The 22,613-nt window shown below is 41.6% G+C and overlaps 1 protein-coding gene across 2 annotated transcripts in view; it reads left to right on the top strand.

The window, feature by feature from the left end:
* SLIT2 (slit guidance ligand 2) overlaps positions 1–22,613 on the top strand; it is a 343,459-nt gene that overhangs the window by 245,282 nt on the left and 75,564 nt on the right. For both annotated transcript variants that reach the window (XM_079795128.1, XM_079795127.1), the window contains 7 exons: positions 1,793–1,943; positions 5,738–5,812; positions 7,370–7,513; positions 10,855–10,998; positions 12,591–12,757; positions 13,855–13,987; positions 18,115–18,183. In XM_079795128.1, the coding sequence (XP_079651254.1) occupies positions 1,793–1,943; positions 5,738–5,812; positions 7,370–7,513; positions 10,855–10,998; positions 12,591–12,757; positions 13,855–13,987; positions 18,115–18,183 (883 nt within the window). The remainder of the gene's footprint in view (positions 1–1,792; positions 1,944–5,737; positions 5,813–7,369; positions 7,514–10,854; positions 10,999–12,590; positions 12,758–13,854; positions 13,988–18,114; positions 18,184–22,613) is intronic.

The raw sequence follows: 22,613 nt of genomic DNA, 5'->3' as shown, positions 1-22,613 counted from the left end.
GAAGGTGGATTATTTTTAATGTAAGATACCTATTGTACCTTTATTTAGACTTTGTTCCCAGTGTTTTCTGATTTTAATTTTAAAACAAAAACTTCAACCACAGTACAACAGATTTTCAATAAATGTCATGGCATTAATTTCCAAATGTAATGAAACTATTATATTCAGCTTTGAAAACTTTTATCTGATTTCCTTTTAACTGAATGACATTATTTATAAATTGGAAAGGTCATTCAAAAGCATGGAAGCCACGACCTAAGGATTAATGCAAACGTGCTCATGATAGTCCTTGAAGCTCTCCATGATTCATTTCTCACTTAATTTCACATGTTTACTTGCCTACCACTGTTCTGTCTGGCATTTCTAGATATTATCCTGATAACTCAAAAGAAAATCTATCTTGCAGAGAATTCATCTTTTCAAGAAATTGACAAGGGCTTAATTTGTGCTATGCATCTTGGATGCCGTTGCTTTTCCTGCAAGACCCCTTTGCTTCAAAAAATTGTTAGAAACGTTTACAAAGCACGTGCCATTCCCCGATCATTGCCGCAGTAAGAACAGAAGAAAGAGACCTTAGTTAGTTGTATATATGTGCCTATTAATCTTAACAGGGATTACTGTCTTTCTTTCCTTCTTGGTGATTTTTAATTTTGCAGGAGTTCACCATTTGGGCTGTAAGTAAAAGTGTCTGATCCGAAACATACTATCCTCCCTTTTCAATCCTGATGTACCTTCTAGTCTCGGTCTTTTGTGCCCTTTTTCCCACCCCCGCCAAGAAGAAACCACAGATCTTTTGAGCTTCTCTGTTGTCCTTGTAGCTCACGTCCCACTTCCTCCTGGATGTTGATCCCGAAAGCTGTTGATTCCGTTCTGCAACTCTGAGGGATGGGGGAGGCAGCCTTCTGTGTAGCTCCTTTGTGTTTCCAGGAACCCTCGGTAGTAAGGCTCTCACCACGGTCATAGACCTTCCGTGGGAAGAATGCATGTCACGTACACCGTACAACATCTCCAGAACGTCTGTAGCTTCTCTCCTGCTTCCCTTCATCTTTCCTCTCCGTCTTACCCCTGGCCTAGTGGATGGTGTAGTGATGATGTAGCGAGATTTTCTGTTGTGCTTGATCTAACCATGTGGTTGCCAGGTATGAGTAAAACATGGTTCCGTCAAGCACCATGGAACGTCACGCAGCTTTCTACAGCATGGCAAGCTGCTGAGGCTTAAATCAGGATTGACTGGTCTCTCTTGATAAAATCAAAATGCAAAAAAAACAAACAAAAAAAAAAAGAGGGCCTTGGAGGCATTTCTGAAGAGTATGTGAGAGGGAGAGAATAATCAAAGACCATAGAAAAATTAAAAACCTGAGTACATCTATTTGCCTGGAAAGCCCTAATTTTAAAATGCTATATAGGGAGATGTGGATGACTGGATACAGTTTAAATTCTTGACTCTGAGGGGAAAAAAAAAATCTGTTTAACAATGAATAGCCATTGTGTGCTTAGCTGTCAAATAGGCTAGAATGGCTCAGAACCGGATCAGCAGACAGTACCGCTGTGAAAAGCTCATCTCTATTAATGTTTTCCTGTCCTGTGAATCTAGTTACTCTTTTTTCCAGCAAATTCCAAGCCCTTGTTTTAACCCTCTCCTGACATCCATTGACCAAATTCCCCCAAGTTGTCTCCCTGCTGCATAATCTATAGTTATCTTCCTCTTTTCCTCCTACAAATTAACAAGCATTCTGACCTTTAGACTCAGTATCTCTTTTATTTTATTTTTCTTGGCTTGACTCCTCAATAGGTACAGAAGATTATCGATCAAAATTAAGTGGGGACTGCTTTGCAGACTTGGCTTGCCCTGAAAAGTGCCGCTGCGAAGGGACCACAGTCGATTGCTCCAATCAAAAGCTCGCCAAAATCCCAGACCACATTCCCCAGTACACTGCGGAACTGTAAGTCCCTCCCTCTCTCCCCAGAATCCCAGACCACGCTCCAAGTACACATTCCCAGTACACATTCCCCAGGACACATTCTCCAGTACACTGCAGAACTGTAAGTCCCTTTACTACAGAATCTAGGTTGGGATGGAGGAAACAAAAGCATCAAAATAGTGGGATTTTTGTCTTTCCCTTTTATTCTCAATAATTACATTGATCTTTGTTAATACACATTTGCATAACTATTAATCCTCATCTGAGGATATGTTTATTGATTTTAGAGAGAGATGAAGTGAGAAAGAGAGAAATATTGGTGTGAGAGAGAAACATCCATTTGTTGCCTCCTATATGAGCCATGACCGGAGATCGAACCTGCAACTTAGGTATGTGCCCTGCCTGGGAATCTACCCCATGACCTTTTGGTATATGGGATGATGCTCCAACTAACTGAGCCACCCACCCAGGGCCAAGAATATTTTAGAGGCTATCTTACTTCTTCTTTCTGGCCCAAGATATAATTACACAAATTAACTTACCTCCCAAAAATCCAGCTAGTACCTAGTAATACTACTAATAATAGCATTCACTTGATATCTAATTCTTAAGCATTATTTATGCCCAAACCCATTTCTAAACAATGCATAGATGTTTTGCATATTTAGTCTTTACAGCAACCATATAAAGTAGTTTGTGAATCACCATTTTGACTGTTCATTATGAATTATAAAAGATAGTCTTCTTTATCTGCTTTATTATCTCACTGACTCATGGCTGGAAGGATTCGGTGATTATAAGGTATTAAAACACAAAGGGTAGCATAGCAGGAAAAGCTGAAAAGACAGAGTATGATCAGATTTATATTTATCACCCTAACAAAGGGCCTGGCACGTGCTTGCTACTAAAATATGTTCGTGAATCATTTATAGGTACTACGCCGTGGACATTTTGCCTTTACTGACTTTTCTAAGTGAGACGTTTAATGTTAGTGTTCTAAAAAATCCAAGAAAAGCCTGGTGAAATCTCATCATTTTCTGCACATCGTAGCCATGTTTATATGTAGCACCATCTGCTATCTGTCATTATCCACTTTGCATAGTTGCTTGTCTTTCTGTGCATGCATAATCCTTTTGTCTTCAACAAGATTACGGCCCCTCAATGGCAGGGATTGTGTTTTATAGTTGATCTCCCACTGTGTCTATACTCGTGCCTGTTACTTAATGAATTTTGAGCAATTGGAATAATTAAAAATAATGTAACGCTTTCAGAGAGGTGACAGAAACTAGCTCCCTGTGATGATAGTGGTGCTTTTGAATTCCTGGTAGTTCATTAAGCTATTTCGGAGCTCTGGGACTTCTAGAAAGGCACCGAGACCTTGCAGCCAAAGCCCTGAACTCTATTTTTACAGTCATGTTGGGAGCTATGCTTATTGCCAATAATACTACAAACAGTAAATCCAAATCCCATCTTCCAGCATGAGAATACATTAAGGAGGATTACTTATCAATCAAGAATTGCATTAGAAACAGCATCTAATTGTTTATTTTCCAGCAGGAGCCATGTGTATCTTAAGAAATTAAGATTTTTTTTAATTATACATTTAAAAATTAGCACCTGGAAGAAAATATTTGCAAACCATATATACTATGATAAAAGACTTCTATCCAGAATGAATAAGGAATTCTTACAACTTAACCATAAAATTAAGAAATAAAAATGTATATTATCCAATTAAAAAGTAGTCAATTACTTGTATGGACATTTCTCCAAAGAAGATATACAAATGGCCAATAAGCACATGAAAAAATGCTCAGTGTCAGTAGGCATTAGGGAAATACAAGTCAAAACCACAAAGCGGTAACACTTCACACCCACTAGAATGGCCATTAAAACAAACACAAAAAAATAACAATAATAAGTGAGAGAAATAGGTCCCCTCATACATTGCTGCTAAAACTGTAAAATAATGCAGGCCCTTTGGAAAAAAAGTTTGGCTATTTCTCAGTTAAACCTCAATTTCCCAAGTGACCCAGCAATTTCACACATATGTAAGAACTGAAAATATATGTCCAAAGAAAAACTTGTGCACTGATGTTCAGAGCAGCATTATTTATAACTAGAGGCCCGGTGCATGAAAATTCATGTACTAGAGAGGGGTGCTCAGCCCAGCCTGCCCCCTCTCACAGTCCGGGAGCCCTCAGGGGCAGGAGGCGACCTGGAGATCAGGGGAAGGCGACGCCCCATCACACCTCTGCTGCTGCCACTGCCAGCAGTGCAAAGCCTCAGCCAACCCTGGTTACCTGAGCCTGGGCAGCTGGACAGCCACCATCCAAGGCTTGCCTGCACCTCGGGCTGGCCCTGGGTGGCTGGGGTCTGAGGGGATTAGGGGACTCCCTAGGCAGGCGTGCAGCAAGGTCGGGCCTGCTTCCCCGGCGGGACTGAGGGGACTGGGTGCTGCCATCTTTGAGGGTGTGGCAGTCAATTAGCATATTCCCTCCTATTGGCTGTGGGCACCACCATCTTTGAGGGTGGGGCAGTCAATTAGCATATTCCCTCTTTATTAGCTGTGGGCATTGCCATCTTTATTAGATAGGATAATCTAAAAGTGGAAGCAACCCAAATCTTCATTCACTGATAAATGAATAAACTTAATGTGGTATATCCATACAATGGAGGAGTATTTGGCCATAAAAAGGAATGAAGTATTTATAAATGTTAAACTTGGACAAACCTTGTAAACATTATTCAAAGTAAAAAACAAAACAAAACACACACACACACATACACACACACAGAGCCACATTTAGTATGATTCCATTTATATGGAATGACCAGAATGGGAAAATCCATGGAAACAGAAAGTAAATTAGTGGTGGCAAAGAACTGAGGTAGCATGGGAACAAATTGGAGGGTGACTACTAATGGGTATGGGATTTTTTTTTGGGGTGATGAATATATTCTGGAATTAAGTAGCAAAAATGGTGTCACAATTTTGTGAATACACTAAACACCACTGAATTATATACTTCAAAAGGGTGAACTTCATGGCATATACATTGTATAACACTAAAGCCTTTAAATAAAATGAAAAAAATTATGGAGCAAGTGATTAGGAAAAAATGGTCTAAAATGCTTTCTTAGAGAGGGGACAGTAAAAATAAAGCTTGTGATATGAGAGTTTAATCTGATTTTCAATTATTGGCTTTCTCTGCTATGTGCTTCTTATATATTTTATTTTGGTCATTAAAATTTAAGTGAAATGGGGGGAAAATTCAGTACAGTTGGCCTTGCATAGTCTTGGGTTCTACATCTGCAAATTTAAACAACCTTAGATCGGAAATTTTTTTTAAAAGTTACTTTGCTGCTGACATGTCCTACTCCCACATAGTTAGGCCTACAATGGTGGCCTGTTCTGAAGGTGAAGCATCTACAGGCATATTTCCTTGTTATTATTCTCTAAACAATACAACATAACATCTACTTACGTAGTGTTCGCATTATATAAGGTTTTATAAGTAATCTAGAGGTGATTTAATGTAATCAGGAAGATGCGTGTGAGTTATATGCAAATACTTCATCATTTTATATACGGGACTTGAGCACCCGTGGATTTTGGTATGTGTGGGGGTCCTGGAACCAATCCTCCATGGACATTGAGGGAGTGAGGGCATTTCCCAGAGATCTTCTGTGATATGTGTCTTACAGCTTGCTTCAGGATCATCATTAAATAATGGTATCCCTCTGTATGAGAAATAAAACGCAATCCCTTCCTGACCTTTAGTGTTGAAACATTGTTCTTTCTCTTTCCCTAGGCGTCTCAATAATAATGAATTCACCGTGCTAGAAGCTACAGGAATCTTCAAGAAACTTCCTCAGTTACGTAAAATGTAAGCCGTGCATTAGCCATCGTTGTGAATTTCTGTTGAGTTTTGTTGCGTTTTCCCCACCCCTTGGCAGTTTTATTTCGATTTCTTTGGAAATTGGAAAATATAAAAAATCCAGAGAAATGTTCCTAGAATGACTACCTGTGGCATAAATTGAGGGTAATCTCTGAGAGGAACCAGAGTAATTGGCATTTTTCTCTATATTCCAATGATGCCAGCTCCATTTCCCTAGCAGAGCAGTGGCGTCTTTCTGTAGCTCAGACAGCTGGTCTGCTGTGGGCCCACAGCAGGAATCCAGCATCTAACTAAGCACATGGGGCGGGGGGGGGGGGGGGGGGGGGAACGGCAGTCATGTGTTGTAACTTCCTGTGCTATTCCCCAAACCGTGCTGTTATTTCTCTTTCAGCACTTCCATGTCAACTACTTGACTTTTTGCTTCATTAAACTTTCATTAGGAGATAGTCAAAATTAATAATTGCTAAACTGGCTTGATAGCTCATCTGTGTGACTACATATCTACAACTCATATTTCAAACTAATTTTCTCAGCTCAGCAGTTTCAGCAACATTCAAAACAGTACTCCACCCCCCTGAGAACGGGGGGAGGGAGCCTCCTCATCTGAGAGAGGGAAGGAGCATTCTTCCATGATACCCATGCTTTTATATATGTAACCGGCCCACGGTCACATAGACTGTAAGAGGCAGAGAGGACTAAAACTACTTTTGTGTGCTGGGCCCCCGTGTTATATACTGCCCCCCAAAGAGTTTCTACTTGCTTAGTTTTCCTCCTTTCTCTCTGACATGCTCTTTTTTTGTTGTTGTTTAACTATAAGGTTCCCTTCTATACAATGTATATTTATTGAGAAGCTAGTATGGGCAATGTTCTGAGAGGCATAAAATGATACGTAAAAATGACCCTTGTTCTGTGGACATTCCTGGTCTTGGAATGAGCAGTGAGAAAGAGAAAGAGGGAACGTATAGAAACGTGTTGCCTCAACTGGACAACAGGCAAACAAACACATTGTAGTCTCTCATATCACACAAAATTCTGACAGTGAAGTTGGTTGTTTTGACCCATTTTTACATGAGAAGTTTCACTGGGAACAAACTTATATTTGGATATATCTCTGGCACTATCTAAATGCTGGCATATTTTAGTCCGTCCTCCTTTTTACTCAGTTGCCTTCTTTTAGTCGTTAATTCATTCAACACTTCTCAATCAGGGGCATTTCTTTGAAAAGTTCCTTATTAAGTTTTGTGGCAAACAAAGGTTTATTCAACTCAATACCTGACCTCAAGAATTGTATACTCCTAGAGACCCATTCAGATCATGTTGACAATGACCAGGCTGGTATTTTTCACCATAAACATTACCCCTCAGAAGTGTTATGGCTTTGGCTTGGTGGAATCCCGAAGCGGTGTCCCTTCAGAGCCCTGGGCAGGGCAGAGATTGGAGATGGTGGGAGACTGTTCAGTAGGAGAAAATGATCAAACATGTCTCGGTGCCCTCGTTGTGAGAAAGAGATCGTGTAAAACCTGTGTTTCAACGCTTTTTATTTAGAAACTTTAGCAACAATAAGATTACAGACATTGAAGAGGGAGTTTTCGAAGGAGCATCTGGAGTAAATGAAATACTTCTCACAAGTAATCGTTTGGAAAATGTGCAGCATAAAATGTTCAAGGGATTGGAAAGCCTCAAAACATTGTAAGTATTCTCATTGCATTGTGATTCTTCTGCAGGATTGTACTTCATGGTCATTACAATCCTGGGAGGGGATGGAGATTCCATTCTTCCTTGTCACCCCAGCCGTGCCCCGTGCCTCTCTCTCTCTCTCTCTCCTCTCTCTCTCTCTCTCTCTCTCTCTCTCTCTCTCTCTCTCTCACACACACACACACACACACAGAGACAAGTTTGTGGATGCAGATCTGTCTGTTTCTCTAATACCCTGACTTCAGCATGTTGCCTGCAAAAGAGCAAAAGGGTCTCTCCTGGCTGCGATTCCACAAGAAGGCCTTTGCTCCACTCCTTTTAGAGTTTGGCTCCTCTGGTCAGCCTCAGAACAAGGGTTCTCCTTCCTTTTCCTCAAATACCTCCTTCTAAGACTCTGTCTTAGACCCAGGCCCCTGGCTTCAGCATCTGCTCCAGCCCCCTGGCAGAATATCATTTTACCTGGGGAACACCCGTGGCTGCCCTGCAAGGTCTTAGTGCAAAAGACACTGACTGGTGTTGGAACTTTTACTACCAATTTCAGAGCAAACACGCCAAGAGTTACGTGTACTTACTTGCCCCGGGGTTGTGAGCTTAGGGAAAAGAAATTCTGTATGTTTCTAAAAGGTTGCTGGCCAACAAGGATGGAATTGCATTGATTCCTAAGGACAACGCTCTGAGTTATTTGAATTTCTACAGAGCACATGTGTACTTTTTATTATCTCCAAAGTATATAATTATGTTTGACAAAAGTGGTGGCCTGAACATTGGGAGAGACACAAAGCAAACTCTGAAGACAGCAGGAAACTCTTTGTCACCAAGCTGCAGCCCTTGGCAATAGCAGTGGAGAGAGGCCCCAACTCCACTGTCTCCCCTAAACCCTCTCCTCTCCCACAGCCCTAGAGCCACAACCAGGGCCCTGAGCGCCTGGAAGTCCAGAGCCTGCTCTTTATCACAGGCAGAGAGCTTCCCTCCAGTCAGTGGGGATGTTACTGGCATCCCAGCTTCAAATCCTGCTGAACAGCCTCTGCCCAGGGAGGTAGAATGGTGTTCCTTGAGGAACAGCCTAGAACCTAACCATCCGGCAGGACCCAGCTGCCACCTGTTGATCCCTCTCATGGGTAACTTGGAGCTCCTTCAAGATGTTATGCAAATATTCAAATATTGCTTCAGCCTTTTATGACAGAGATAATGAGTGTGTAGAAGAAGGCAGAAAAGTTATACCACGGGTGGCTGCATCTACTCCTTTCCCGCTCCCCATCCCCAAGCTGTCTCAGGTAACTCAGCAAAACCCAGATCCTGCAAAAAGCAGAATTCTTCCTTCTGAGACAATAGTCAAGGGACTCCTTGTCATTGGAACCTTCTCCTTGAACGGGCAGCAGGAGGGGCAGGAACTGTACCTCCATCTGTATTGGTCTGTCCTGGGCTGCCTTCATGAGAAAACATACCGGATGACTTAAACAACAGGAATTTGTTTTCTCACAGTTCTGGAAGTCCAAGGTCAAGGTGCTGAGAGGGTTGGTTTCTGGCCAGGGCTCTTTTGTTGGCTTTTAGATTGCCATCTTTTCACTGTGTTTTTATCAACCTTTCCTCTGTGTCCTTTCTCTTACAAGGACACCAGTCCCATCCTATTAGGGCCCCACCTGTAAGATCTCATTTAACCTTATCTACCTCCCTAGAAGCCCTATTTCCAATGCAATCACATTGGGTATCAGGGCTTCAACATATGAATTTTAGAGGAACACAGCTCCGTTCCTAACACCACAGCAAAGACCTTATCAAAACATTTCTTCTGACTAGTTTCATTCCCAGGATTCATCTTTCTCCTTCATTATGTTTCTAGCCCTGCTTTTGTGCCTCTTAAGTTTTGGCACCTCAGCCAGACATCCACCTGGCTCACTACTTGATCCCACTGTATCACAATGAACATAATGGGGCATTCAGAGCCAAGCTCGGGGTAGTCACAGTCCTCAAGCAGGTTTATCTGGACCTTATATTCTGCTCAGTGGTAACTTTCAGCTTGGAGTTATAAAGATTTTTGCAAGACACCCCTATTGCCCCCCAAGTTCTTAACCCTCCTGTACTAGTAAACCTCTTAGCCGTCCATGTCCATATTTCAGTGAGTCTTGGTTTGAATCCCCGTTCGCAGGTGAAATGTGAAGGGATTTTTGTAGTGACAGAAAGCAAAGCTTTCTTCAACTCCTTCCAGGCGTTCCTCACTCCAACAAGATTGAGACCAAGTGCTCTTTATTCTTTACGGTGAAGGGTAGTGCTGATAGAAATACCTTCTGTTGTGCCTTTGGGCCATAGCACAAAATGATGTCTTCATGAGGGCATCATCCTTTCTTCTTACCCATGACTTGGCAGGATGCGGAAGTGGATGTTTCTTATTTATTCTAGGATATTCTAGGATTTTAAAGGAACACTTTGGTGTCCATTTGTTCTGCCTCTTTTTTTTTTTTTCATCCTGCAATCTTCAGAGTCATCAACTCACATTTAGAAAAATTAAGGAAAAAAATGAACTTTTCAGCATTTCTGAGTAGGACTTATGGCAACGATTCATTTTGATGTAGGGATTTTAAAAACCTTCTGTAATTTTTCTAAGCCCCACAAATAATCAGTTTTTTTAAAAAAAATCAAGAACAGAGCCAAAACTTGAGCACAGTGTTAATTCTGTTAATGGCAATGACAAAAAAAAATGGTCAGAATTGTTTAAAGAGAAGACCCATTTCAATTTCACTGTGAACAACTGGGATCTTTATTGCTTCTTTTAAGTTCTGGCCTTAAAACAATGAAACAGTTTTCATAATTAAAATTATGTGTGCAAGCTCTGTGGATGTTCAGTCAAGTTTGACTCTCCCCCACCGGCTGATGTTGACATTGACTTGGCCTGTGAATCCTTGAGATGCCCTTAGTCCTTCATCTGCTGTGGTTATTGATTCTGTTCTGCCTCCTTTCTGTTCAACCTTCAATGCAGTACTGCAGTGAATACACAGCCTTAGGGGCTTAGAGAGCTGGAGGTGCCTGAGGACGTTATGTCATCAGGCAAACAAAATTATGGCATCCAGGGACGCATCCTACCCTCATCAGGTGGGGCTGGACATCCACACCGAGGCTCACCTTGCTTTTTGTAACTGAGTGTGATCATTGTTTTATTTTTGCACAAGGCTCTCAGGACATAGCCACAGAGATTCCTAATGACTAGAGGACATTTAGGAAACAGCCCTGACTGCTACAGATTTGCAAAGAGGGGTTCTCTTGGTCCTCAAAGAGGCAAAAGTGATTGCCTGATGCTTTAATGCTTTATCTCCATAACAATGTTCTCTTTCCCCCCTCAGGATGCTGAGAAGTAATCGCATCAGCTGTGTGGGGAATGACAGCTTCATAGGGCTGAGTTCTGTGCGGCTGCTTTCCTTATATGATAATCAAATTACCACGATTGCGCCAGGGGCCTTTGACACTCTCCATTCCTTATCTACTCTGTGAGTATGAAAAATAGTCTTCATTTGTGTATTAGTTGGGCCTCTGCGTTACATTTATTACTTTCATTGATAGCACTTTAATGCACTGTTAGGCATTTCATAAAAATGTGATCAAGGATTAAGTGGTGGTGTTGTTTTTAAGACAAATTTCTTCAAGTTAAACTTACTTTAACTTTCTCTAAAAAGATTACATACTATCTTATATGAAAATATAACCAAGATCATAGTATTGTTTAATCAGTTTTTTTTTTATAATAACGTGCTGTGGCTTCATTTAGAAATGTTAATTTTATTATAACTTGACTGTGCTGCAAGCAAAGGAAATGTAGATTTCCCCGAGTGTTCCTGCACGGGCATCTTTTCAGTATAAGTATCCTCCAAACAGAGTTGATAGGGTCATTTCCACCACCTGATGCTCAAGGGCCATTCACAGTCACAGGGGCTGCATCGGGGTGACCTGACCAGCAAGAAGGGCTATTCACTAGAGGACATTAACTGTGACATTAGGAAAATATTAAAGAAATCGGTTGAGCTTTTCCAGAAGGATATTTTGTGTACATTAGGTCTAGTCACAGAACTCAGAAAGTGTCAAACACACAGACACACACACACACACACACACACACACACACACACACACACACAAACACCTCTCTCCAAACAATGCATTGCAGGCATATTGCATAACAGTATATAAGAAGCAGTGTTTGAAAATATAAATCTGACAAATCAAGTCAGGTTTCCCAGTAATGGTGACATACTAGTCTAACTCTAAAGGTAGTTAGAAAGAACGAAAAAAGAAGGGGGGGAAAGCATGTTCAACATAGCTCAAGTCACTGGAGATATAATTTGAGGAAAGCATCCCTCCATCAGGAAAGTACTTAATCCCCTTCCCACATAAAATGTGACATTTTACATGGGGTGACTAATTTGTGCATATTAAACATGGCATGTTTATAAATAATGGGATCGTCAATAGGTTTGTGCTGAAGTGGTGAGATGCCAAAAGTGCAGAGATTTGTAGAAGGGAATTCATTTTTATAACTGGCATTTAATCAACTCAGCTGTCAGCTTCGATGGGAAACCTATTCTCTTGAGAAAATAAGAAATGGAAATCTTGAAATGACAAATTAATGAAATAGCTGTTGTCAGGTTAAACTCAATAATATAAGGTAATCAGCCTTCATCTTTATATTAAGTTGCTGCATTATCAGGGCAGGGGAGTCTGACAGCAGCTCAGACCTCAGACAAGTTTAAATGATCTCTTAATGAGCTATCCCTCAGGATCCACTGCATGAGCCCTAAATTGCTGCTTTCGCTTTATTTTTCACATGAAATTATTTGAAAGAATTCCGTATATGAAAGTCTGGTTCTTTTGTAAATTTTACACATAAATACTTTAGCAAAAAAAAAAAAAAAAGTGCATCCCATATATTGTGATGGGGTATGAATCGGGGCCTGGAGGGGAATATGAAACATAAGGAACCATTTCAGCGGAAATCGTATGGGAAATGGTAGCCTGGGGTTTTGAGAAATAAGGAGGTGAAACCCTGACTGAACTCAACTCTGCATTGCTTGCATGCGGCGCTTAGAAACCTCTTGGCCAATCCTTTCAACTGTAACTGCCACCTGGCTTGGTTGGGAGAATGGCTCCGGAAGAAAAGAATTGTAACGGGCAACCCTCGCTGTCAGAAACCCTACTTCCTCAAAGAGATCCCCATCCAGGACGTGGCCATTCAAGACTTCACTTGCGACGACGGTAAGAGGGCTGCGCCCAACCTGTGGTCCCCAGGCGTCCAGGGGACTGTGCTGATGCTAAGGGTGCAGCTGACCCGCAGAACTGTCCAAAGATAGTCCTTGCACATCTTTCTCGTTGCTTTGTTATGTTTTCGCCAGAGGACACTTCCTTTCTCAGACGGCACCTTCCTATCCAAATCTACTTTGTGCTTTTGAAGGCTGTAGATTTTCCAATTTCCAACTGGCGGTTGATACTGTTTTTACAGCTTCCCATTTTAACATTTCTTTATTACCCTAAGCATCTCTTCCAGTAGCTATCATTTCCAAATGAGAAAAGCAATTGGCTTCTAAAATAGAAATGCTAGTGAATCCAACAAAAGCAATAATTTTCGCTTTTTCATGCACTCTATGTATCATGGCATTTTATTAGAGTAACCCTGTCAGTAGGAGAAACAGGTTCTGTAATTATTGCCAGTGAATGCAGAACGTATTTGAGCTCATACTTTAATATGTGGGACCCTGCCTGGCCGACGTGGCTCAGTGGTTGAACATCGACCTATGAACCAGAAGGTCAGGGTTTGAATCCCAGTCAGGGCACATGCCCAGGTTTGCTGGATCTCCAGTGTGGGGCATGCAGGAGGCAGCCGATCAATGATTCGCTCTCATCATTGATGTTTCTATCTCTCTCTCCCTCTCTCTCCCTCCTGCTCAGAAATCAATAAAAATATTTTTTTTTAAATGAGGGACCCACACCATTTTTGCGAAACATTTGAAGTGACTCTGTCCCTTTATGCCTCTTCACGTCCGTCTCCTTAATTCAGTTAACACATATATTCTAATTAAAAGTGTAATTTATATAAATAACTGCACAAAGACAGTAACTATTATCATGGTATTGATGATACACATTGGACATTATTTTCTGGAATTCTGCCCTAGGCTGTCTGGAAATGGAGCTGTATGAAACGTGTGGTGTCTATAAATTCTTACTGCCCTCCACATCATTGATCATACGGCCCGAGATGGGTGCTTGTTACGTTAATTTAAAGCCGTGAAATCATTTCTAACCTCTTCAAAGCTGCAAATCTGGGTTTTCCTGTATGTCTTTTGGCAATTTAGGAAATGATGACAATAGCTGTTCCCCACTGTCCCGCTGTCCCGCCGAGTGCACCTGCTTGGATACAGTGGTCCGGTGTAGCAACAAGGGCTTGAAGGGTTTGCCCAAAGGAATCCCAAAAGATGTCACTGAATTGTAAGTAAAGCTTGTCTTTCTTTCTTTTCTGAATAATTAATATGTCATACCCCAAGGGAAATGGGCTTCACACCAAAGTTTTTACAGTCCTCTTTGCAGATTACAGTCTAGGGGCCCTTAATTAGTACCACATAAAACCTTACACAAATAATACAAAAGCTACTTTAGAGACCTTGGGAAATGCCGGTTGTGTGTGTTTCTCTTCTTTCACTGCAGGACTTCTCAGTGGCTTTATTATGCCAAGGTGGAGCTCCAAGAGAGGATGGTAAAATGTGAGGTAGCTCCCATATTTATTTGTTCCTATGGCCCTTTCCCCATGGAGTATGTTGCAAGGCTAATGTCCCATCCAGTGCACCATGGGAAATGCTGTATATTTAGTTTATCTACAGTGTCGGGATATCCTATTTGGTTAAGTATCCCTTACCACTGTGTCTCCTGGGAGAACATCTCAGCATACGTGGTGCATTGACATCTGGGAGGTGGGAGAAGCCGGCATAACCCTTAAAAAGAAATGCGTGACTGCCCTTTGGTCTTGAATCAGAGTCCCTCGGTTTGGAAAGGGTGTGGGGCCAATTATCTCTAACATTTTCATGACTGACATTTAACTACAGATTGCATTGCCAGTGCACGATATCCAGACACTAAGCACCGCCCACACCTCCTTAGCTGCTTCGTGCTATGTGGTGCTATGTGTGGGAAATGGAATAAATCAGAGACTAGACTGCTTAAATGGTAATGCATGCGTGCTCTATTCCATTCCTTCGTCTGGGTACCAAGGGCCATGTACACATGCCTGACGTGCAATCAAGTCATTTTGCCTCATTGATTTTTGTCTGTATGGAACCATACATCAAAAACGATTTAAGTCCAACTCTACCTCATGCAAATGCGTACCTGTCATTAAAGCAGATGCATCCAAGCACCCCCAGTGAGCAGCTTTGATAAACTTTGGGCCACGCGGAGCATTCTTAATGGGGTTTAAGAAGATGCCACTTCAGTTGTCAAAAATCTTGTTCTCAAATCCTGTGCAGTTCTGTGAATCTCAATTCGGTCCTGAATGGACCACTTAGACAGAAACCATGTGATCTTAGCATGTGTGCACAGAAGGTCCCTCTCAGATATGAATAGTTGTGAGGTGATCAGTTTCTCTCTCTGACTACCAGTCACAGTTGTTAGTTAGCGATAAGCACTGTTTTGTGTGTACGCGGTGTGTAATTAAAGACTTAATTCTCACTTTAATGTGTATTTAGTTCAGAAGGTTACCCTCCATCCAGAGTTGGGAAGCTAGATGACCATGGAATAGTCTGTATGCATTGATTCTAGGTGCACCCCGCCAAGGACATAGCATACCATTCAGATTGTCTTGATGCTAAATCTCTTCTTGGACCATTTAACTGGCTATCTCTTAGTCATTTTACCTGGTTCCCATTAAATAATTTTGACCTTGCTTTTTGAAAAAAAATTGCCTGGCTGGCATGGCTCAGTGGTTGAATGTTGACCTATGAACCAGGAGGTCACTGTTCTGATTCCTGGTCAGGATACATGCCCGGGTTGTGGACTCCATCCTCAGTGGAGGGTGTGCAGGAGGCAGCCAATCGATGATTCTCTCTCATCATTGATGTTTCTATCTCTCTTTCCCTCTCTCTTCCTCTCTGAAATCAATAAAAGTGTATTTTAAAAATCATTAAAATATTTAGCATTCTTTGATTTCCTTACTAAACCATATTTGAGAACTTGTTTGATCCATGTCCTGTCTATGCCATCTCCGTGTTTCTTTTATCATATAGTCAAGCCTTCCATTTATTTCTCTACAAATGTTTTAAAGTAATCTTTTTTTTGCTAAATAAAATAGATTACAGAGATGAAAAAATGAACTCATCTCTTATAAATTCTAGGTTTACTCCCCCAGAGAGCTTATTCTTAGAACCACACTGAGTCAGCAGTATTTCTCTTTACAGTAATATATATGCATGTATTAGAAAAATGCCATGTGCTTATTTTATTGAATTATTAAAGAATTTGGTGAAATAATGTTGGTGGAACATGTTAAACAAACTGTATCTATTATTTTTAATCAGTTCCATATAATTTCCCTCTTAGATTGTTTCACATGTAAACATGCATAGCACTACATTCTGGAATAAAGGAAGAGTGTTGAAGTACATGGAATTATGCTGCCCTCTAGTGGTAACAAGAAAACATTTATCTACAGGAAGAAAGGAGGGAGAGGAGTTGAAATAGAAATTTTGAGTAGGCATAAGGACTCATTTCATGTGCTGGCTCTTAATCAAATATTTATTATGTACTTTGATAATTTCTGACTTGTTTATAACTGCTTTCATTTTGAAATAGTTGAAATAGAGTGTTATCTTAGGCAATTTCTCAGCTACTGCTGTATTCTGCACAAATATAACCTCAACCCCGGATCTTGAGATTGGCCACAAAACTGGGGCGGGGGGCGGGGTCACATGCCCCATGTGCCAGAATTGATTGTGGACACTTCTATACAGATGACCTAAGTTAGTGAAAGCATGTTTACCCCTCCCCATCCATATTCTGGGAGAGAACAACCTTGGGAGGAGATAGAATTCAGTGTGTGTGTGTGTGTGTGTGTGTGTGTGTGTGTGTGTGTGCGCGCGCGTGCATGCATGTGTGTCATGGATATTTAAGCATTCCTTTACTTTTGTGTCTTGCCAGTTAGCCCTGAGCCTATCTATTCTCTGATTATTCTGCTGACTCTCCTCAGAAAGGGACAATTTACTTACATGTGGTTATTTGATTATTACTTTTGCACATAGATGCTATTTTTGTGCACTTGGTAAATGTGATTTTTCTAAGAAATCTCCTACAAGTAATATCAGCGAGTAGATATCCAATAGTAAAAACTATTTTAAAATATTATTTATTGAAATCTACTTAAGTTTAAATTTCCAAATATCTCCTTTAAAACATTCATTGCTGTTTACTAATATGCTGATAATATTACGGCGGCAAAGGGTGGTCTCGCCCTCAGCAGCAAGGTTCTGCCCGTAGTGAGTGCCTTTCACGGTACTGACTCCACATAAACACAAGCAAACTGGACTTTGACTACAAATGTGGTTATTTGAATGAACCATCTTGCTGACAAGAAAATGGCTGGATGCATGCCTGCCTTCTTAGAAAACCACGAAGAACTGGACTCGCCAGTCTCTCCTGGATTTTAGAATGTAGCCCACATGATCCACAAAAGAATCTGCTGGATTGAACAAAGCATTTTTTTTTCTTTTCTTCAATAGCAATCTCAGCTAGGAACATGACATCATTTTTTAAAATATTTTTTATTGATTTCAGAGAGGAAGGGAGAGGGAGAGAGAGAGAGAAACATCAGTGTTGAGAGAGAGTCATCGATTGGCTGCCTCCTGCATGCCCCACACTGGAGATCGAACCTGCAACCCAGGCATGTGCCCTGACCGGGAATCAAACCACTCAACGCTCAACCACTGAGCCACGCCGGCTGGGATATGGACATGACATCTTGAAGTCAAAATCACTAAGTGCTTCCTTACCTCCAATAAGAGTGAAATATTCTTCAACTATTCTAGGATACACTACTGTTACTTTTTTAAAATATGCCCTAGCTGGTTTTGCTCAGTAGTTAAGAGTATCGGCCCATGGACTGAAGGGTCCCTGTTTCACTACCCAGTCAAGGGCATATACCTCAGTTGCAGGTTTGATCCCTGGCCCCTTTCTGGGCATGTGCAGGAGGCAAGTAGTGAATGTGTTTCTCTCACATCCATGCACCTTTCTTCCTTCCTTCCTTCCTTCCTTCCTTCCTTCCTTCCTTCCTTCCTTCCTTCCTTCCTCCCTCCCTCCCTCCCTCCCTCCCTCCCTTCCTCCCTCCCTCCCTCCCTCCCTCCCTCCCTCCCCCCCCCTCCCTTCTTCCCTCTGTACCTCCCTTTCTTCCTTCCTTTCCTTCCTCTCTCCCTCCTTCCCTTCCTTTCTCTCTCTCTCTCTGTCTCTCTCTCTCTCTGTCTGTCTCTCTCTCTCAAGATGAACAGAAAAGATATCCTCAAATGAGGGTTAAAATAATAATAATAATAATAATAATAATAATAATAATAATAATAAAATTGTTTCCTTGTTTTTAGGTACCTGGATGGGAATCAGTTCACACTGGTTCCTAAGGAACTCTCTAACTACAAACACTTAACACTTATGTAAGTAACGTACGGTATGTTTCTGCCTTTGACTTCTCATTCTATTTCATGAAAATGGGATAGCAAGGGGCAGAGATGTAGTGAGCCTTTCAGATAATATAATCCATTCACAGTCAGAGGCTCCCCCTCGCTCACCTGGTTCTGGATCGCTCGATCCGGCTTCACTGTGTATCAGTCAGGCCATGGCGAGGCCTAGAAAAGGTCCTCTCGTCAAAGTACAAATACGGTTAAGTCTGTGTACCAAAGGATTGTAAAGATTTGGTAAGAAGGGTACTACTATTCATAATGAATATGGCTTATTTTATGACAAGTCAAGGAAAGATTGAAAAACATATTTTTATTCTTGACTTTAAACCAAAGATGGTAGATGATAGTAATCTCACTGAAAACATAAATCTAGTTTATTAGGTTTGATTCTCTTATATAATAAATTATGAATTGTTACGGGCTTCCAGTATTCAAATTCATTTTATAAAATCTATGTTTACTTCTACAGTATTTAAGAAAATGTGACAAAAACACTGACATTCTGAGCATACGTTTCAAAACATTGATTTTTTTTTTTAGTTTGGTTTCATGTCCTAAGATAATATATTTTTTCATTCATGTATGTAAATAATTTTTTACCATTTTAAAGTAGATATAAGATTATATTTAAACACACAAAAATTTCTATCTAGTTATGTGAAAAATACTTTTAAAAATAGATAACCTCACCCAATATAATGTCACACTTAGAGTAACCTTGATAGAAACTGATAACATTTCTCACAAAACAAAATATTAGCAACTATAGTGAATGTAAAGGGAAATACTTTATCTTAAGTGTAAGTCTATCTGGTTTTAGAGTAAATATGACTGGTTTAGGAGGCAGATTTCTATTATTCCTATAATGTGGAGGTTATTCCTAATTAGTGAATTCTAGAAACTAAGGTAGCAGAAGATGTTGAATTTCTCAACGTAAACATTACCCTCTGGCAGCGATTTTCAAGTGGTGTGCTGCAAGAATTTTTAAAACATGCTATGCCTGACAATTCAGCCAGGGGCACTGATCTCTTTTCCCTTCGATTGTCAAATTAGAAAAATGACAACAGCCAACACAACAATAGCCAGCAATTTTGAATGTATCAAAATTATACCTATTTCTTCCCTGGCCAATGTTGCTCAGTGGTTGGAATGTCAGCCCATGCACTGAAGGGTCATGGGTTTGATTCCTACTCAAGGGGTATGTACCTGGGTTGCAGGTTCTATCTCCAGCCTCAATTGGGGCACATGTGGGGGGGAAACCAATAAGGTGTCTCTCTCACATTATTGGTTTCTCTCTCTCTCTCTGTCTCTCTCCCTCCCTCCCTTCCTCTCTTCCACACTCTCTAAAAAAAAATCTATCCTTGAGTGAGGATTAATAATAACAAAGGTATACCTATTTTTTGTGAAGTCGGCAAACATCTATATATATATCCTCCCTAATAAAATGGTAATATGCAAATTAACCATCACTCCGCTACATAAGCCATGCCCACCAACCAAGCCACGCCCACCAGCCAATCAGGGTGAGTATGCAAATTAACCACATCCAAGATGGCTACAGACACAGAGAGCAAGGTTTCCCAGGTAACAGAGCAAGCCAAGCTTTCCATAGCCGTTGCAGGCCTAAGCCTCCACTCAAGCTACAAAGTTTCAATTATAGAAGGTAAACAAATTCAAACAAATGGCAGCAGAATGGAGCTTGAGAGAGCAGGCCAGGGTTGCCGGCAGCAACAGGGGAAGCAAAGCTTTCTGCACACCCTGGCCGGGCTCACCTGCTTAAGGCTACAAAGTTTCAATTGTAGAAGGTGAATTAACTGCCACAGAAATGGCTGCCGCCCCGGAGGGAGCAGCAGGCTTGGCTCCACTCCAGGCTACAAAGTTTCAATTGTAGAAGGAAAATAAATTCCAGATACCAGGCCTCAGCTTGGGTCGCCAAGGGGCGTGGCCAGCCTGCAAACCACCACAGGCCCCTCGCTCAGGCCGCCCCATGCCCCAAGGGAACCCCACCCTGATCCGGGACACCCTTCAGGGCAAACCAGCTGGCCCCCACCCGTGCACCAGGCCTCTATCCTATCTAATAAAAGAGTAATATACAGATTGATCATCACTGCAACACACAATATAGCTGCCCCCATGTGGTCAAAGATCCTGCCCCCATGTGGACACAAGATGGCCACCACAGATGGCCAGCAGGAGAGGGCAGTTGGGAGGCACCCGGCCTGCAAGGGAGGGCAGTTGAGAGGGACCAGGCTTGCAAGGGAGGGCAGTTGGAGGTCATCAACCCTGCAGGAGAGGGCAGTTAGTGGTGACCAGGCTGGCAGAGGAGGGAAGTTGGGGGCAAACAGGCTGGCAGGGGAGCAGTTAAGCATCAACCAGGCTGGCAGCGGAGTGGTTAGGGGGTGATCAGGCTGGCAGGCAGAAGCGGTTAGGGGCAATCAGGAAGGCAAGCAGGCAAGCAGTTGGGAGCCAGCAGTCCTGGATTGTGAGAGGGATGTCCTACTGCCCGTTTAGGCCCGATCCCACCAGGATCGGGCCTAAACGGGCAGTCAGACATCCCTCCAGGAGTCCCAGATTGGAGAGGGTACAGGCTGGGCTGAGGGACAACCCCCCGCCATGCACGAATTTCATGCACCGGGCTTCTAGTATACAAGCCTAAGCAACCAGAACAACCAGTCACTATGAAGTACACTGACCACCAGGGGGCAGATGCTTAATGCAGGAGCTGCCCCCTGGTGGTCAGTGTGCTCCCACAGCCAACCTCCCACGGCCAGACAACCTCCTGCGGTCCCTCCCCCAGGCCAGGTCCCAGTCTGGGACGGGGAACCAGGGGTGGGTGGCAGCGGACGCGGCTCCTTTCCTAGGGTGGCCGAGGGCTGGCTCCCTCCTTGGGGCTGACAGCCAACCTTTGTGCTTTGTCCCTCCCCCTGTCTGGCATGCCCCAATCGGCCCTCCCACCGCCTGCCCACTGCAGTGACGGTGTGGCAGCAAGGGAAGGAGGAGCGGGGAGGCTGGAAACAGCATGGTGGCAGGGCACCAACGATGGCAGGATCAGCATCTGGCATCTATTCCTTCTGCACCCGGTCCGGCGGCCATCGCCTCCTCTCCGGCCTGGCCCCGATCGGCCCTGATCACTGGCCAGGCCTAGGGACCCCACCCATGCACGAATTTTGTGCACCGGGCCTCTACTTATAATATAGTTTTGGTGTTCTGCAGAATTTTAATAATGAGTTTGTGTGCCATGAAATGAAAAAGGGTTGAAAATCGCTCCCCTAGGGAGGTGGAGGTTAGTTAAAATGATGCTTACGATTTTCAATTTTCCTTAAAAAATACAGGAAAACACTTTGTAGGAAGCATCCAGGACTGTTTGGATGACAAACTATGAAATTAAGGAAAAAGGAATACCCTCCAAGGCGCCTTGTTCTGCCGTAGTTACTTGTTTAACAGCAGCAAGAAGCGATCACATGCATTTTGTTCTGTTAAATAAACCATTAAATTGCTGCAGTTTCCAAAGGGTCACTTCAGCAGAATCGGGTCATTTGCAGGACAGTGCGTGATTATTTAAAACTAATTTGAAAATGAAAACTGAGAATTTGTAGATCCACAAATGGTTTACCAAGGAGTGATTTTGCTGATATAGATATATTTATTTCCCTTTAAAATGTAGGTATAGTACTTCAGCAGTTGAGAACATGGATTTTAGAGCTTCTATAACATCCCTACTATTTTCATAATTTAATTGGTCCATTTTAGTGATATTTTTGCTGCTTTAATAAAGGAATGGATAATTAGCTATTCCGGATCTTGCATTTAACAATTCATATATTTTACTTCAGAAAAATTTAGTGAATATAAATACACACACATAAATGAACATAAATGAAACCCTAAATTATTTATTCATGAATCTTCCTGTTATTTATATATTTGGCATTTTGCTTTAGGAAAACATTAGTGAATATATACACCTTCACTAATATCTGTGTCATTGTTGTATATATATATATGTGTATATATTCATAATTTTTCCTAAAGCAAAATGCAAAATATTTATATGTAAATGTTATATATTATTATATTACATTATGCATTATATTTATAATATATTATGCCATTATATTATATATATCACATATATATAACAAAAATAAGATCAAGTTCACTGAATATAAATTATAACCCATAGTACAAAATACACTTATAAATAGCCATTTAGCTTTGGTAAATAATTCACATCTCTATCATTTACTTATCATTCAATAAATAGATATTTACTGAAGACCTAGTATATATTGGTGACTTTGGCCAAGGGCAAAATTATTTTTTTAAATATATTTTTAATGATTTCAGAGAGGAAAGGAGAGGGAGACAGATAGAAACATCAATGATGAGAGAGAATCATTGAT

The sequence above is a fragment of the Cnephaeus nilssonii genome (assembly GCF_951640355.1).
Source record: "Cnephaeus nilssonii genome assembly, chromosome: 1".
Taxonomy (NCBI): domain Eukaryota; kingdom Metazoa; phylum Chordata; class Mammalia; order Chiroptera; family Vespertilionidae; genus Cnephaeus; species Cnephaeus nilssonii.
This window is presented reverse-complemented; position numbering and strand designations above follow the sequence as displayed.